The 18974-nt window shown below is 38.3% G+C and overlaps 1 protein-coding gene across 1 annotated transcript in view; it reads right to left on the bottom strand.

The window, feature by feature from the left end:
- GALNT11 (polypeptide N-acetylgalactosaminyltransferase 11) overlaps positions 1–18974 on the bottom strand; it is a 37138-nt gene that overhangs the window by 10272 nt on the left and 7892 nt on the right. The window contains exons 4-9 of the mRNA XM_010006002.1: positions 16181–16312; positions 13615–13858; positions 10639–10756; positions 8658–8810; positions 5871–6089; positions 2403–2507 (exon numbers count right to left, since the gene is read on the bottom strand). Coding sequence (XP_010004304.1) covers positions 2403–2507; positions 5871–6089; positions 8658–8810; positions 10639–10756; positions 13615–13858; positions 16181–16312 — 971 coding nt within the window. The remainder of the gene's footprint in view (positions 1–2402; positions 2508–5870; positions 6090–8657; positions 8811–10638; positions 10757–13614; positions 13859–16180; positions 16313–18974) is intronic.

Genomic DNA, 18974 nt, shown 5'->3' with positions numbered 1-18974 from the left:
ACACACCCACTTTTCTCTGTCAGCTCCCACATGCATTATCCACACTACACAGAAGACCATTTTCCAGTCAAAAGACTATGCAGAAGATTTTCTTCCAACCAAAAGAACAGCAGTCAATGACTCTAAAGGCAGCCCAGTTTTGTTTTCCCAGCCAGACTGCACTTTGCTCCTTCAATTCACTGAGCAGCAGCACGTATTTTTCCAGGGAGGGTGTTACCTATTCAAAGAGTAAACGAAGCCTGGAAGGAGATAACAATGATAACTTATTCCTGTTCCTAACGGAAAAATTAGCTGGCATCAAATGAAATCAGCACCAAATGGAATCAAATTACTTCCACAGAAAGCACAGCTAAGCTGTGGTACTCATTGCCACAGGATGCTGGAAGCTTACATGATGGCAAAATACAATTAGATACTCATGAAAAAGCAAAACTTCTGCAAAAGTACCATCTTTGGCTCAGAAAAAACAGTAAATAAAATCATAACAATTCTGATTGTAAAGCCCAGATTGAGATCTTCCACAATAACTGTCTGAACTGTGTGTATTAAGTAACACACACTTAACTTGCTGCCCATGGGCATCCGGGGGACAGGATAGCTGGGCACCTGCCTTTTACCAGATCCAGTACAGACTCATTAGGCCACAGGCATAACACAGATGGTTATAGAGCAAAAATCGGCTGGAAATGCCAATGGGTTGAGTGTTACCAGAAACAACAGTTAAAAGCTTCCAATACTCTGAAATCTTCTTGCTACTTTTATAAGCAGTAGTTTTTAATTACGTGTCATCTTTCTCTACATTGTTCTCACATATCTACAGCAAGATTGTTCAAGAGGGTATGAAAGAAAGCTGGCTGAATGCACTCCTGGGATTTATTAGAACAAAATCACTGCAAAAGTAGATAGCACAGCCAGTTTTTTTATGTGAAGTAATTAATTCACCACATTAAACTGGATTCCTAAGAAAAGAGGCCTAGGATCACTGATCTCAGCATTAATTTGTCTTTCTCAACACCAAAGGCTAAGTGACGTTTGTCTCCAGGAGGAAAAAAAAATAAATCATAAAAAAGGTTTTGATAATCAAAAGTAACAGGTCCTCCTCCTCCTCCAACCATGTCTCAATTGACTATTAGAAATATTGCAGGAAGGAGACAGGGAAGAGTAACTGTGAGGACCCACCTGTTCTTACCATGGACATCATCCACTGGAAGTCACTGTTGCTTTCTCACTCAGAATGAATGACTCAGAAAGCAGTGCAACACCTGCACGTAAATGTACTTTCACTGATGCCAATCAGCTACTACTACAATTACACAGGTAGTAAGACTTGCTGACTTTCTTGTAGCTAATGGAAGGGATCACAAGGGAAAACCTTGAATCCTATTCCATCCTAAATTAATTCACCTTTATAACAGGGACCTACAACTTGCTAATGCTAGGATGTATTGTTTGGTTCTAAGCAGCAACCGAAGATCATCTGGGTACAGCCAACCACAGTCATCCAGACACTGGATAACACCCACCATGATGTCTCCCTCTGTCACAATCGACTGTTAAGACCACAGGTAGGAGGCATGAAGTCCCATTGGTTGACAAGCATACAGCTTTTTATTTGGGACTGTCAGCTTAGTTCTGTACAACCCACCTTTGGTACAGCTACATTACATCCCATGCACCATTTATTTTGTGTCTTTGATTACTTTCCTCTTTAGGTGCAATCTAGTTTTCAGACTTGAGTTCCCTGGGCTCCTAAACCATAATGTTCTCAATGTAGTTCTTAGCTAGGTATAAGTCTTTATGGCATTAGGTGAAGGTCTTTCTACCCCAGAGATTGTTTAACGAAGTCCCAAATTTCTGTTACCCGAAAGAAGTGAAATAGCAAAGGCTCCATGCAGTAATATCAGAACTCTTTTTGGTTTTTCACATCCATTCCTTATTAATCCTCCCTTGTGGCCAAATAATTTTCTAAATTCCTGATAATTCCTTCTATTTAAAGATAACAACAAATCATTCATTCACCCCAAAACAGCAACAGAGTACTAGCTGTACAGTACACAACAAACAACAGGCCAGGAAAAGGCTGGTATAAGGAACTGGCTGAAAGAGCTTCTACAAATTCTGAATGGATTATGAACCTGTCAGGAGCCACTTAAGGATAATCTTCAGCCACATACCAAGGTTCATGCCAGAAAGATAGGAGATTATAATATCCAACACTCAGCATTAATAAGTACAGAGCAGTAAGCTCCACAGCTTCCTCGGCCAGCCTCATGGTTTGAATGATACTCTGAAATCAATCTGTTTGCTGATGAAAAGTTATACTAAAGCATTTTGCCAGCAGGAACCACATCAGCAATTTGTGAGATGTGAATCACTACTCAATATAATTAGGAATATCATACCTGGTTTTGATCGCTGTAGTCACATTCCCGAACCACTACCAGGCCTCCTTTCTGACTTGGGTGGCCCTGGGCGACCAGGCATTTGTTGGTTTGAAGGTGATACAACTATGAAAGGAAAACAGTTTGATGGACAGAGTGAACAACCAACATCACATACCAAAGGGAACACATTGCAATGCTTTGGAAGCCCAAAGCCTCAGTGTGCTCACAAAAAAATCCCCCAAAACCAACAAACCTGCATTAAAACCTCTCTCCCTTTTAAAATATTGTCTTGTTTTTAATGTAATTTGGAGGGGGAAAAAAACCCCAGCATTAAGTAGTTCTATTTTGCTTTCTAATTACAACAAGAATTCCCTCTTTATGGCACACACAACAAAGCTCAGCACATGACTGTACTCTCTCAAGTTTCTTTTCCCTCTTTGCTTTTCAGAAAAACCTCAGGACCTAGGTAGTTACTACACCTCAGGAATATCAACTGTTCTGTGAACTACACTTTACTGCATTTCAGCTTAAACGTTAAGTCTCATCCCATAGCCTCTTTTCATGAAGCAGGACAGCCTCATGGAACAAGGAGATGGAATTATATAAATACAACCAATTTCAGAGTCTTCTGTTGTTTGCAAGTAGATTTGCAAGCACCATCAGGTAAATGAAAAGCCAACAAAGTTATTTTAATGACAGGTAAGGGAAGAAGAGAAAATTTTACAGACACTGAAATGCTCATTCCAGTTCAAATGCACTGCCTAGTCTGAGATGGAGTAATGTTATATCAGGGGATTAGGTTCAGGTCAGGAATCTGCCCTGGGATGCAAACTGTAAGGCATCAAAGCAACCAAGCTTTTCAGTCTCTCCTGGTTTGGGCAATGCTGCCCACTCTAAAAGTCACCCAAGAGATTTTTCTGAAGACCCTGAGGATTATGTTGTGCTATTCCAGAAGTCAAAAATCATGAAGACGTTGATGTATGTAACCTCACAGAGTTACTCAGTGAGGTGCCCTAACTTAACTGGTGTGCAGCAGAAGACTTGATTATTTTTCTTCCCCCAGTGTGGTGGGGATCAGGCTATTCAGGCAGTAGTCACTGCCAGCACATCAAGAACTGCACAGCAGGCAGCCAAGGGTACAAAGGAGAAAGGCAGTTGTTGTAGCAATGGCCACAGCTCTGCCATTTCTGTCCTCACAAGGAGCCCTGCTCTCTACCAAGTGCATGGGAATGCATTTGACTGTCACTGTGTGGGTGTGTGGGACATGGCAGGGCGCAGATCTGGCATCAACATTAAAAATAATTATTTCCAATCTGGAGCCAAGTGTAGAGGGAAAAAGAATGTGCTGTTCTGAGCTCAAGGCTAGGCTGATTGCTAACTGCATTTTATTATGAAGACATACATAGCTGTCGTGGCATTTTTATCGATTCTACAGATTTTTAGAAACCAAAAGACACTTTCTTTTATTACTGGAAAAATTGCTCCATCACATGATAGCAAGAATTAGAGAGTGCAAATACCAAATAATATTCTTCACTAAACACCATTTCTGGAAATAGCTGTCCCAAGGCACATCAACAGCCTCCTCAAGTGCACCATGTTTCTCCTGTTCCCTTCACACATCTGAAACAAATTACACAAAACCTTCTAAGTAACATTTCCTTACACCCCAGAGACGTCTAGGAGAGGTCTTCCCTACACACATCTGAAACAAATTACACAAAACCTTCTAAGTAACATTTCCTTACACCCCAGAGACGTCTAGGAGAGGTCTCATTCTCATCATTCCTCACTCAACAGAAGGCTTTCAAACCATACAGCTACATGAGTTTTATATGATTTCTGTCCTTGTTTTTATTGGCTGTGATGATCAGCATTTGATAACACTGTTAAGAACTGCCACAATTTGTGATCATTACAGCTCTCCCCAGCTGTCAAACCAGCACTTATCTCTGGACCAATTAGTTTTTGAGAATGAACTGGGATTTGGAATGATTCATCCCAAATCCTAAACAGTTTGGCACACAGTGGTGACATTGGCTGATCATTCTGTTCCTTGTAGGCATCTGGAAATAGTTTATACAATCATCAGAGCCAAAGCTGACTCTCCTACAATCCTGGGTATAATTCTTGAACCCTAGAGAAGCAAGCCAAGGAACTGCATTTTTCTGTGCCTTGTCTCCCATTTCTTAAAGTGTGCACAAGGGTTTTTCTCCAAATTAGACTATGGGAAATTACTGCTAGGAAGGTTTCCCCTTAAGAGTTGTTCTGGATCCCTCAGTAGCCTCCCCCACATCAGCAACTTCTTAGTTAAACTTCTGTCTGAATGACAGCAGAGAGCTATTGAATTTAATGAAAAAAAAAAAAAAGAAAATGAAAAAAAAAAGTCTTACTAGGGGAATAACAGCATTTAGCAACATGGGGAATCAAGCCCATTGTATCAGTATTATTCAGGGAAATTACACATTTGCCCTAATAAATAACTTTACAGCTTGGCTGGGATACAGTTATAAAAATATTGCACAAATTGTGAATTCCCAGATAGCTGCTTCCAAGCAAAATCTAATTATGTCAATAGGTTCTGCATGAACTTGGGTTCTCCACCCTGAATCTACTTGCAGCACCAGCAACTGCCAACAGCTGCTGCACTGTTCTACCTTGCAAGGAGGGCTACTTACATATTAAATGCTTCCAATTATTGAACTACAAGAGAATCTGCTAACCATAATCATGCTTATGAAACAGTTTATTCAAAGATCTTCAATGAAAAAGCTGTCCCAGGTTTGAAGTTACCCATTACTTTTGAGAAGTGTAAAAAAAGCACACATGAGACAAATCTGGCCCTGTAGCAGATGCAAGTGTATGCTGGCTTTGCTTGCACACAAACCCATAAACATAGGTGTCAGAGCTAAAGCATTAATTTAATCATTATTTCCTTCATGAATACACAAAAATACATCTCTTCACTTCTACTTCGAAAAAAAAGCAAAACTCATTTCTGTTCATTATCTAACAGTCTAGACTAGAAAGGCCATCATCAGTCTCAGCTGCAAGTGTTCATCCATGCAGAAAATTATCAATAAAAGCAGTAAGTTTGGAAAGTAATTACGCTGTAATTTCTATCATAAGACAACACAGCATGAATATTTTAGGCCTAATTTCTCTCTATCCAAATCCATCTTCAGAACCAGCAGCCATGGAATTGCATTCTAAAGACATCAAAACTTCCTAACTTGGAGCTTTGAGATAAGAAACCTCGTTCAATAGTATCAGGTATGAAGATGACCTGAAATACAGGTCAGAGTGAAACTGATTTGCCTTTGCGTAAAGACAACTTCTGCTCTTTTCAGGACAGCTCACCACAAAACTGGAACTCTATGCCGTGGAAACAGACTTTTTCTTGTATTTGAGCAAATCTTTCAGAAAAAAAATAATCTCAAAACCATTAAAAAAACAGAATTCTGTATTTAAGAAAGTTAATCTTACCCTTCCACGTTGGATTATTTTCGGCCGTTTCTGTGCTCTATTAATAAAAACTGGCTGTGGAGCTTTGGCATTGGGCCCAGATATTTGCATCTCAGGATAGATATTATCTAAATACCACTTAAATGACTTGCAGCTCAATCTTTTTCTCAATTCTACACGGTCAGTAATATTTCCATAGCTCCTCGTCCTTAGTTCGGGTCTCAAAGCAAAATATTGCTCCTGTATTTAAGAAAAACAGATTAGGTGCATGGGGAGAAGAATTTCAGATTATTGATTTGCAACTTCTTCCTGTTCACAGAACTCCTAAAGTTTCATTTAATTTTGCTATTGCTTTCAACCATTAAGTTTGGAACTGGCATTAGGCAATTCCAGTGCTGAAATTGCCACAGGAGGTGAGATTTATCTTGCCTAACTCTGAGCTAATCTTTCCAGACTAGTTTTTTTTTTATGAGGACATTTCTCAGGCATGAATTGCTGACCTTTTTTAGATGCCAGCTTGAGGAGGAAACAAATCAGCCCTACTCTCCATTGGCAGTAAAGGTATCCTAGAGTAATTAGGCCACAAACAGATGCTTATATCCTCATCATGCTCATTTGACTAAGGCTTCTGTAAATTAGTTTTATTGTCCAAATTACTGTTTTCACTGTTGTAGGGTTCATATATATTTTTTAATTTCACCATTTCCAGCCTTACAACTTTACAAGTTGCCAGGACAAAAAAAAGAAATTTGTATCAAAATAGACCTATAAATGGGCCCATCTTGTAAAGCTCAGTGGAACCATGCATTTATTCACATGAAGAATTGCAACTGTCACCTGGGCTTTCTGTGAAGCCCAGGTTTTTCCATTCAGCTGCATCATCTCCAGAAAGGCTCCCCCAGACGTAATTTTTTTCACATTCTAATTTCTGACTATACTTGAAATTGTACCTGGTTAGGCAAGGACAGACTAAGATTCCAGCTCAATCTTATCATAGAATCCTATGTGCTGTTTAACTCTAATACAACGGGAACAAACAGGAATTCATGAATATACAATATGGCATGAACACTATTACCAAAACCAGAAGAAAAATCCCCTTGTACAGTCCTTAATTCCATCTACATTTACAGAGCTCATACAAAAAGCATTGTATTTGCATATTAACTCACTTCCTAGGTATTATTTAGAAATTAGTTTTCAGGGCACAGAACTTTGGTATTTTGTTAGATTAATCTCTAGGAGACACCTGAAATTTATTTACCATGATGTGGTTCTGACAGTTTGCAATTGCTTTATGCCGTCTCTGACATTCAGAGTGCCAGTGTCATTTCAAATCAAACTGTACATCTGTCCTTATTAAGAACTGCGGGTGGGCATTTCAGTGCACTCAAAGTATCACTGGTATTTTAACAGCAGAGGAAGGGGAAACATTATATACACTGGACGTCGGGACAACCCTGAGGAAGTTTGGAGATAGACTGGACATCACTTCACAAACTGGTCTGCTTCAAAAAACAAGCTCTGCTATCTCAATCATCTGTTTCCTGATAAAAGTTCAAATTTTAGTACCCTACCTTTTCTGCATTATTTAGTTCCATTGTAAACAGGAACTTACCACTTTTACATTTTGCTTTTGACATTTCTGAACTTTTTGCTGTTTCCTTTACATTAGGCAATTTTATTTATTAAATACTGATACTTTCTCTTTGCTGGAAAACAGGTTCTTTAAGTCTATCTTTGTACTATTCATCATACAATCTCTTCAGCAAATTATACTGGCCCTAAATATTTGTATTACATTTATAAAAACAAAATATTTCCAGGCTTGCCTTCCTTACATAAATCTGTCATAATGACAGTCTCTGGCCACTGTCAGAAAATTAGAAATAAAACAGCTGGAAAAGTTCAAGACATAAGTCTGTGATAAGAGACTGCTAGGATCAGCAGTCCTTGCTAGATAATGAAGTATTATCTGGAAATTATAACAAAGAATCAATTCCAAGCTTCAGAGAAAGCCATCATTAATCATAGAACTCTGCTCAGACACCAATAAAAGGGAAAGGGATAGATCAAATCTACCAAAGAAGATTAAAATTAATGGCCCCTAATAGGTTCCTCAAACTGATAGAACATCAAGATAAAAGATGGGAATTGAAACAAATATCTACAGAATATAGAGTTAATAAAATACGTCTTGTATAGAAATTATAGGGGACACAGTAGTTGCCTACACAGCAAATCCTTTGGCCTCACAATCAAACACCACAGAGATCAAGGCTTTGCTACATTTAAAACCATCAGCACCAAAATCTGAAGACATGGAAGGAATATTCTTGCCCTTGAATCCAGAAGTCAATCCTGATTGATCTTCCAGGGCAAGACAGATTAAGATTCAGGCTGCTAAGCAAAACACAAAACAATCAACCAACCAACAAAATCCCTGTCTTGCCAACATGGAAACTACCCGAAGGTATACAGAGGTAGTACATGGTTGCCAAGTAAAACTGATTTGGACACAAAGCAATGCAGAGGTTACAAGAACTCACTGGTCATCTTTTACTTCATTAAAAGGGCATAAAACTGAATCTCCTGCAGGCAGCATGAGTAACAGGAAGTAGGCCACCGCACTCAGAAGCCAAATGACCATCTTACAGAATGTAGGAATTAATATTAAAATTTACATTAATGGCATCTTCCTTCTGTAATGCAATTTCCCAGAGATGCTAACAGACTGCAGAGGGATACAGTCCTTTAACAAACAAGGCAGTTAGTACCATTATTTTGTGAACTAGAATTGACTATTACCTTATACTCATCCATCCACACATGTGCCAGCCTCAATGAGTTATGAGCCATAGTGTCCTGTCCTCCTGGTGAGCCATAGGGACGCCTTTTACGGAAGATGTGTCCCACCCTGGAGCAGGGGATGATCAGAAGTCTACCACCACACATCCAGATCTGTCCAGACAAAAGCAAAACACATCTCATTGGATGTATACTGACAAGGCTCACTATGCCTTCCCCTTCTTCAAGGGATACTTACACATAATGGGGTATGCATCACGTATACATGATACTTTCAAATCAAGTGTATCTATACACACACAACAATGTTGTTCTACATGTCATGCCACCTGAGAAGTCAAAGTCTTAAATCTTCAGGTTAAAAAGACTATTTTTTATCATATCATAACACTTTCCACATAACATGCCATGGCTTTTACAAACCATTTACTACATTTTCCAAAACTTTATGCTTTCATGACATATTAGAAAACACTGAAACGTATGGGCTGAATTCTATTGTAGATTAAGATATCTAAATTTATTTGTCTACATGAGAATTACACATATACACTTCCACAAAAGATTATGAAGCTCAAGCAATATAATCAAGGGAGCCTGGAGAGCTTTTCAACCAAGTATAACACTTGCTTTACACAGCTGTCTGTTCCTGTTAAGTATATGGGTACTTGGAAATACTGTTCACATTCACATTCTTCATTTAGGTGCCTTAATCCAGCTACATTGCACTCCAGATGTAGTTGTCACCTATATTCTAATTCCCTTTTTTTTTTTTTTTTAATTTCTTCTTAAACTTCAGCTTCCAGCAAATTATCTTTATTGGCCCTTTGTTGGATTAACATGTTCTCCAATCTCAGAAAAATCTTCTCACCTTCGCAGTTATAATCAAGTCAGTTTAAAAACCTGTCTCAGATAAAGACTAAAGTTCTTCACAACTCTCCCCCAAGGACACGAGGCTTCCAGACCTTAAAAAACTCCAATATTTCCAAACCCCTTTTTATTGAAACTTTATATTACACAGTAACAACAATTTCTTCACACTTCAGACAGAATTCTGTTTTGTACTGAAAACATGAAAGACTTTATTCAGTACAGACCCCTTTAAAGCCACTCAAATTTATGAAATGCTAAATATTATTCTTGAGCTCTAATCTTGATTTCTTTAATGACCCAATTTGACAGATTTCTCTAAAGTTTGGGGGGCTGTGTGTTTGTTTGGGTTTTTTTTTATATTAATTTCACTTTTTAATCTCCTTTTCGTATTTGTCCTGATAGCATCTCATTTTCAGGCAGACTCTCATCAAACCAGTGGATGAATCCACTTTGTAGAAGTGGAGAGGTAAACAGGACACTGAGCATAAAAAAAGCTATTGTTCTTTCAAGGGAGTGACAAGGGAGATAAGATAAAATACAGGAAGCATAATGGAGTATCACTTTCTAATGTCTTGATTATTACTTTCTTATTTTTCCAACAAAACTGACTCCTCTCCATGACTCTTCTGGTAGTTATAAAAAAATTTGCATTTCCAGACCCTCAAAAAGGAGACTGAAGTGTTCAAAAACACCACACATCTCTAAGGGAATAAAATAAACTTACTTGTTATCAATGTTGTTGTAAGCCACACATCTTTCTAACCAACTCATGAAATTCATTAGACATTGCTTATAAACTCATTTCAGAAAACTGCATGATTAATCTTTTATGTTTCTCTATACCTATTATGAAACATTCCACCAAACAAAGAAAAAGCTGTAAATATGTAACTACAGGGATCAAAATTCTCTTTAATCTTCCCATTTAAAGTTAACTTGGAGATCACTGTAAAGGCATTAACTGTGCACTGAAGGCATCCTCCTCAGGAATAGAACTGCCAATTTCTGTGTGCAAATAGCTATTCTAGTGCTAAAGAAACTATACATAGGGAAGAGAAGCAGCCAGACACTAAGGGTCATACTCCAATACACAAAAAAGTTGAATTACCCGAAAAGATATTTCCAGATTTTCTCCTCCCCAGATGTCCATGCCACTATCATACTGTCCAAGTTCATTAAAGTACTCACGATCCATAGCAAACAGGCCTCCAGCCATAGTAGGTGACCTAAAAAGGAAAACTGAATTAAGCTAATTTTCTTTTAGAGAAAAAAACAAAACAAACAGTAATTTTAGCTGAATCTGCTAGTCCCAAAGCTTACATTTAAACCTACATAATACAATTTCAATCCTGCAGACACTAGAATTCATCAGATCACATTCCTAGTCTCAAAACATTTTCAAAATTAGATCTCTAAAGTGGTATTTGTGATCTTTCATTATTTCAATACCTAAACAATGTACTTCCTTGCATAGTAAACTTGAGGAAAAAGGGACGGGACAGAGAAAGAAGAACAAGATGGTTGTCTTTCTACCAAAAAAAAAATTAAAAAAAAAATAATAAAAAAAATCTGCACAAGTTTGGAGTCCATCAAGTTTTCTACAGTGAAATTCAGGAGCTGCCTTCAATTACATATGTCTTTACCAGAAGCTAATTCCCCTAATTACAAATGCATACACTTGCACACAACATTGTTCTTGCTTTTCTTACAGGAGCAACTTAGACAGACCAGGCTTGACTGAACTGCAAAATGACAAGAATCCAGAATATACATTACTTTCCCACATTAAGTTAGATCAAGAAACAATGTCCAAATTTAAATTATACAAGCCAGGAGGCTAAAATAAGTATTATTTTGTGACATAGATAGAATTTAAATACCAGGAGCAGCACTGCTTCATCATTGATGCAATTATGTTTATAGGTAAGGTATTTACAATTTCTATATTTGCATGAATCTTCTCTCTGGGGCATCCCAGTTTTTCACCTTGCCTGTGATAGAATGGTGCTTTATTTTGTAAAAATCTGTATATAATCCCTGTTGTACAGTCCCTAGATTGAACTGCTACTATATCACAAAGTTATCATATGTAGATGCCCTACAAGGGCATAGGAGTAAAAAACACTACATAAATACATAGTATGACAGCTGGAACACTCTATGGACTGGGAACAAGCTTTTTCTTACCCTTGTTAATAAAAACCTCTGATGAAACCAAGCCTAAGTCTTGCTTGTTCTCACACCATTTTCTACTACATTTTCTGTCACTTTAAAGTCAGGGTTGAAAGGTTGCTCTCAATTTTTCCATCCCTAACACCAAAACCTTCTATTCTGAAAGTCTCCATAAAAATGTAACTTTCCACTTGATGGAAAGCCATTTTCAAAGGTTAAAGAGCAATCTAGCTTCTTTTTTCAAAGCAGGCAGAGACCTCCACATCGGAAAAGTCACTTTCATATGAAGAAAATGTCAACTTTTTAGATTATTAGACTCGCTTTAACTATAAAGTTCTCTACCTTTTCCATGGGAGTTTTTCCTAAAAGTGAGCTGAAGGAATGCAACAAGTGTTGGACACAGCAAGAACTAATTCAGGCATGTTCCAGATTAACTGTGAGAACAGTTCTTAATAAAAATAAAGATTATAAGACTTTCTATGCTGGTTCACCATTAAGATTTTCCCAGTCTGTCGCTTTCCCTTCTATCTGCAGATGCTGCCACAGTGACACTTTCCAAACAAGCCAGTCAAACTAAGTAACTCTAAAAGTTTCCTGGCTTCTCAGACCAAACCTTGTGATGGGTAGACGTGGAAAGACTAACTGCAGAGCTGTCAGACTGCAGCAGAGCATCTTGTGTTGGAGCTGGTTGCATCAGCCTGAAAAGGTCGTCAATTACAGCTCAACAGAATGAGAGATGAGACTGTCCCATTTCTGATTCACTTTATGAATCTTACAAAAGTGCCACATTCTCTACAAGTAGAGAGTTTATAAAAAAATTAAGTTCTGAATTCTGCACTGAGATTGGATGCCTGCAACTAGAAAAAGCACAATCATCTTCTTGCCATTGCTCTACCAGCACTGGCCCTTCTCACGAAGGACTTTCACACTGGGACACCTTCTACTCTCATGTCTGAACCACATGTGTCTTCTACTAAAAAAACAGATGTCTGCTGGTATCATTTTATAACAGTTATGTGCCCAGCAGGAACCAGATATTGCCAGTTCTGTACAGGTAAGACAGCCACCAATGACTGGAAGATTAAGGAAGATAACTTTCAAGTCCTAATGTAAAGTTGTACCATGACTTTTGATTCAGAAAGCCTCTCAAGCAATTCAGACCACATAAACAATACAGACAGGCTTCCAACAGTTAGTTTTAAAACATTTGTCACATTGTGCAAAGAGGCAAGAGGTATTTTAAAGATGGCTTTCACATCCACGTGTCTTCATTTATGAAGCTTTATGACAAAATAACTGCTTGAGAAAAAAATATAAATGAAATATAAAGCAAAAAATTTAAAAAATTACCAAATGCGCTGATGTTCTCTCCCATCAACTAGGAAACTACCTTTGCTACTAGCCCAAAACCATATTTTCCAAATCTAGCAATTCCCCAGCATTTAATCACAGACATTATAAAGCCTGTTATTAGTGGGATATGCAAGCTATTAATGGCACAAAGATGGTTATCAAAATCATCACTAAGCCAAACACATCAACAGACTGGTAACAAACACCAATGCACAGCTCAAAAGTGAAATTATTGGACAGATTTAAAACAGAATAGCATAAATTCCTTAAGATTTTTGTCTTTAGCAAAAGCTGCTGTTGTACGAGCATTCTTTAAAAGTATGATTTCTTGACCTAGCAAGATAGATGCATCTAATTTATTATTAAATGTAAGAAATTATAGTAAAATAGGTAAGAGTAACCAGAATCATTTCCAAGTAAAATAAACAAGTCAGATATTTGACAGGTTAGACATCTGCTTCTAATTCTGCACAGTCAGATACACTCCATAATGGTTAAGAAGTGCTTCATATCATCCGTACGTTACACAGAGCTTCACACCACGTCAGAGGAACCTTACTTGATTGGAGCAGTGGCTCCCTCAGGTCCTTCCAGTTCTGACAAAGGAACAAGGTCCCACTTAAAATGCAGGCCCCAGTTAAACCCTCCACGCACAACTGGGGAGGAGCTGTAGGTCAGTGTGTCAGCACTGATTATGTCGATCACAGGGCACACCACAGTCCTGCGATCTTCTTTGATGGGAGTCAGCAGAGGTTGTAACCACATCTCATTCACCTCACAGTTACAGAGGAGAAAGCACACAAAACACAAAGATTCATGGTGACATGAAACACAAACACACATGCAAATATATTGACAGCAGAGTATCATCAGTATCTTCACCACCCTGTGTATCAGAGGGGAAACCCCACCTGCACTTGGAGGCACTGACATATCAGAGACTCCACAGGGATTAGTTCAGCCACCAAGGCAGAAGCCAGATCCTGGCTATTCACAATTAACTATCAATTACTCAAGAGGGATGGTACTTGTATTTCTTTGATAGGGTTTTTTAGTCACCAGATGTTCTACCCAGATTCAGCAGAGCTGCTGTACTTTAAATGAAATGTCACCAGACCAGCTCCTGAAGAGTCAGCAGGTGCATTTGTCATGATGCAGGTACCTCCCATGCCTGAGCTAGACTATAGGTAGCTGAAAATGACTGATACTGGGTTGAATGAATTATCCCCATGGACGGTTTTCCCCACTGACTCCAATTGCCTTGGACTTGCTCCATATGACATTTCTGCAGCCAACCAGGTACTGCTGCAGCTAAGATCTGTGGATTTTAAACCAAGCCCTTCTGATTAATTAATCTGCATCCAGTCATGACACAGGCCACCGTATTCCTATTATTGAATATGAAGTAACATAAAGCACCACCCCATTTCATTAGCTCATGATTAGGGAGTCATATCAGTTTGAAAGGAGAGTGAACGCCCTAAATGGGCAAATCCACCAGTACTAGAGCAGGCAACACTTCAGTCCCACCAGTTTACATGGGGATAATCTGCCATGGGCAGAGGGTACAGTTTGGCTCATGAGAGACCTTCAGGCTCAGTTGGCCTAAAAATTCATCTGAATTTAGATGAAAAAAAATAAATTCTATGTAACAGTAGAATAAGGTGGAAGACATGAGAAAGAGCTTTGAAGAAAACAACTTAGAAACATACAAATAGTCACTGACAGTATTTGACTGAGAAAAAAACCTAAACATAAAACCGACAGACTCCAGCAGTTCAGAAAAGCAGTAAAAAGAATTAAAATTGCAATAGCTCAAATGAATCCTAGCACAGCTTGGAAAGTGCAAGAACAATTTTCTCTCTGGGTTATGCCATTACAATGCTAATGAATAAAAGCCAATTAAAAGACTATATCAGCCACTCAAAATTATTTGAAGTAGCAGCACATACTTCCTCAGACACTGAAGAATTTAACTGGGAAGCATATTGTAGTAAAAAGGCACACATTATACATAAAGCAGCAAAAATTGTTTGTCCTAACTAACATTGCAACAACAGAAAAGCTTGTATGAGAAATATGACCATTAAATTGGTGAAACCAGATTAGAGTTTACCTTAATAAGGAAGCAGATTGCCAATTCAAAGAGACAGTTTTCACATGAAACACGAAGAAAATATTCTCTGAACGCAATACCCAGTAGAGGGAGATATTCCTGACATAACATTCTTTCAGGGAAGGAATTGGGAAAATTCTACACTGTATCACTAAATTTTGCCAAATATTGCTTTTGTTTTATTGTTTCATTGACCCCACTCTAAATAACTGACTTATTTTATCAAAAGCTTATATAGGAAGAAAAAAAACCACAACAAAACAAAAAAAATAATGGTTCAGACAAGGCTTAAGAAACTCAAATTTGGCTCCAAATTTGCCAAATCACTGTTTGGGTGACTTGAAAAAAAAACTTCTCCCCCTCTTACACAGCAAAAATTTTCTCAAGTTAATTAAAAACTATAAAAACAGTGACTTTATTACATCTACTCTGTATTTACACATAAGCAAGTGCCAAGTCATCGTTGGTACCTTCTCATTAAGTAACAAAACAACCTCAGGTGAGGACTAATTCAGTGAAGCTATGAGGAAATACTGGAGAAAACTTTATAAAGATCATGGTAAACTGCATGATGCAAACATTTAAAATACAGGTAATGTTAGTTAAGATCTCCAATAATCATTGTAGAGGCATCACTGAAGACACCGGTTGGCATTTGTGACATAAGTTAATATAACAGTCAAAGATCAATGCAAATTAACTCTTGAAATCAGTCACTAATATTCTGAAATATTTGCTAAAATGTCTCTCTCCTAAGAAAACATTATCCTAAATCTTTTTTCTCCTGCATCAGGTTGTGTAAGTTAGAACAAGGGGTCACTGTCTAAGGCTGGGTTGGCTGTTAGATGCATGGCAGATGGTCTCTGGCATGGCAGGATGTGCAGAGCCCTGACAGAGAGCTAAGGCAATCCCAAGTGAAGCATTTTACACTTGACAGAGCTGCACTACAGAGAGAGAAGTCATCCAATTAACAGATGGTCAAAGTATAAAAGGAAAAGTACAAGTAAGTCTATACCTGTGGCATGAGAGGCTCCAATCATCCTTCCTCGAATCAAGCCTTCACGCTTCTCATTTCTTACCAATTTTGTGGTTTTTGGAAGCTGAGTTTTGACATATTCACCCAAGTCTTTCTTCAAGTCAGCTGAGAAAAGGAAAACAAAAGTTCAACAACTGGATGGAAAGTGCAAAAGCTTTGTTTAAAGTCCCAAGATGTTCAACTCAAACATGCTAAAAGCTACCCCAACACAGCAGAGCTTCAAACCAAGAGTTTCGCAAGGACAGTCAGTCATCCCATATCCTACAGCTGCCTTCCAATTCCCATGGGCTTTTTTTGTTGCTTTACTCACAAGTTTTGCATTTTGCACTGCTTCACTTTTTCTTCCTGCATTGTGGAAACTCACACAGACAAAGCAGGTACTGACCCTGCATGGACAAGGGTGATGAACCATAGAACTAGGTCTTCCACTGAGCACTCTTCTGCTGATAAGCACTTCCTTGCATTTTCCAGACTTACTTTTTATGCCCTGCCACTATCTCAGGTTTTATACTTTGCCTTGGTTTCCTGAATACAGACTGGGTTGGTAGCTTTTTGTTATGTTTGCAAATCCTTTAATACAATATAACTCAAGTTAAGTGAAACTACTAGACTCAAGGCTAAAAGCAATTACTGCTACTAAAAGAAAAAAAAAAAAAAGGCACAGTACAAGAAAAGAATGTTTCTATTTTCAAATTCTTCTCATGGTGACTGTCATTTGCAGCAGAAGCAATAAAAGCCCATTCATACAGGCAAGTGATTTAAATTACTGTGTTCCATACACTAAAACAAATAATGACACCTTTAAAAAGAAGCATGAAGATACCTTTCATTATGTGTACCTGCTCAGCTGATAAAACAGAAGGTATAGAGAATTACAGCTTGGTCAGGTGGTTGCTGTTCTAAAATCTGAAAGGATCAAAGACACCGCTGGCAAGCATGTGCTTTTGAAGGAGAACAAAGTTCACTGAAGTCTAAAGGCATTACTGTATCTTAACTAACATCAATGGTGATTTTTAGGAGCAACAATACTTTTTTCACCCAAGGACAGTGGTTTCAAATGTTAAAGCAGGACTACTGAAGAGAAGATGGACACATGAAGACTGAAGCAATGGAAAAACCTAAGTTAATGAGCCTATGGAGAAATAAAGAGGAATATCAAATGAGGAGGAAAAACAAAAAGCCAGCTGAGTCTTCACAGAGAACCTTAGCATAGAAAGACTTTCAACAGAGGATATGCTGGAATTAACATTATTACTCTGATGCATGTCAGTTCAAATGTTAAAATTGCTGTTAACAAGATTAAATGCCAAAAGCCTGTATGTGGAAGCCAGAGATGACCTTCAAGCAGCACAAGAACTTCCAGGCAACAGGACTGGAAAGGAGATTCCCAGAAGCAATTCACAGTGTTAAGACCTCAGATTATGCACTGCAAGGTGGCATCACAGATCAAAAATGAGAAGGTATCACAGAGCAAATATGGTGTTAAAAAATACTCAAGGATAAAGAAAAACCCCTTGAGAGATACAGGCAGGATTCATTTGGGTTACAGGAATTCTCTCCCCTCATCTTGAATATGACATGATATACCAGAGGCAACATGAATTTTTTCTTTTTTGAGAAAGTCTCCTAGAAATTTATTTAAATAACAGTCATCTATAGGATGCAGCCCAAATGAGACACCTAAATAAGCAGGACAGAAGGACTTCAAAATCTAAAAATAAGCTAGTGTTTGAATCATTCTTCACCTGAGTTATCACAGCAAGTAAAAGACAGCGTACAACTGCACAAAACAAATGGCTTGCACAAAGCAGAAAAGGTCAGCTATCAAACTCAGCACTTAGGGCAGATAAGGCTGCATGAATGGACATATAATACAAGATGAAACAGTTTTGCATGTGTAATGATACACATACACCTCTGAAAACATCAGGAGAAAAAAAAAAAAAAAAAGAAAAAAAAAAAAAAGGTCGTGTCCATACTGGCAGCTAAACCAGGCCCCAGCAAAGCCCCAAGCAGCAAATACGCAGAGCACAGTTTTGACACTGACAAACTAGCATTCTGCTGCCAACTGTGTCCAGCCATTGCCTGAGACTGAACACATCATGGACCATTCTCAATAGGCAATTTAGTTTCAGACATCTTTTGGGGTTTTTGTGTGTCAGCCTCAAGTCCACTGGGCAGACTGATATCTTCTGACATAACTCAAAAAATTGCTTTAGCCTGAAAAAATTTTGTTCCAGGGAGAGAACTGGTCCCTTTTAGCCAGTAGACAGTCTCCAAAGATTAACTGAGCATTATCTTGCTCCATGTGTATGTAACAAAGGCTTCTCCAAACAAGAGAAATCTAGGGTGAGAGTCAGTGTTATTACAAAGTACTAAGTTGCAGACTATTTGCCACACTCCTGATACCACTCTTCTGTTTCTCAGTGTCTTCTCCTGTGTAGAAGAATGCCTCCAGCAATAGCCTCCAACCCATCCTGCAGCCTGTCTCACAACAGGTAAAGCCTAAACCAAGGAGCAGGAGGTTGTAGTAGAAAAAGAAATCCTGCCTTGCAGCATAGAGGAAAAAGAAAGTAAGCAACAGGGGGCTCAGCTAAGCCATGGAAACCCTTGATGATGGAGTGCAAGAATCTTTCTGAGGGAAAAACTAGATGGAAAGACCCAGGCTTTGCACAACAGCACAGACATGCAACAAAGCTCCCATATTTAAAGCTGAAGAAAAGGACATAATTTCAAAGATAACATTTCAGGAACTATGTAATGTAGG

This window comes from Chaetura pelagica, unplaced genomic scaffold (genome assembly GCF_000747805.2).
Source record: "Chaetura pelagica isolate M959 unplaced genomic scaffold, ChaPel_1.0 scaffold199, whole genome shotgun sequence".
NCBI classification, from domain to species: Eukaryota; Metazoa; Chordata; class Aves; order Apodiformes; family Apodidae; genus Chaetura; species Chaetura pelagica.
The sequence above is the reverse complement of the archived record's forward strand: the minus strand, read 5'-3'. Positions and strand labels throughout refer to the sequence as shown.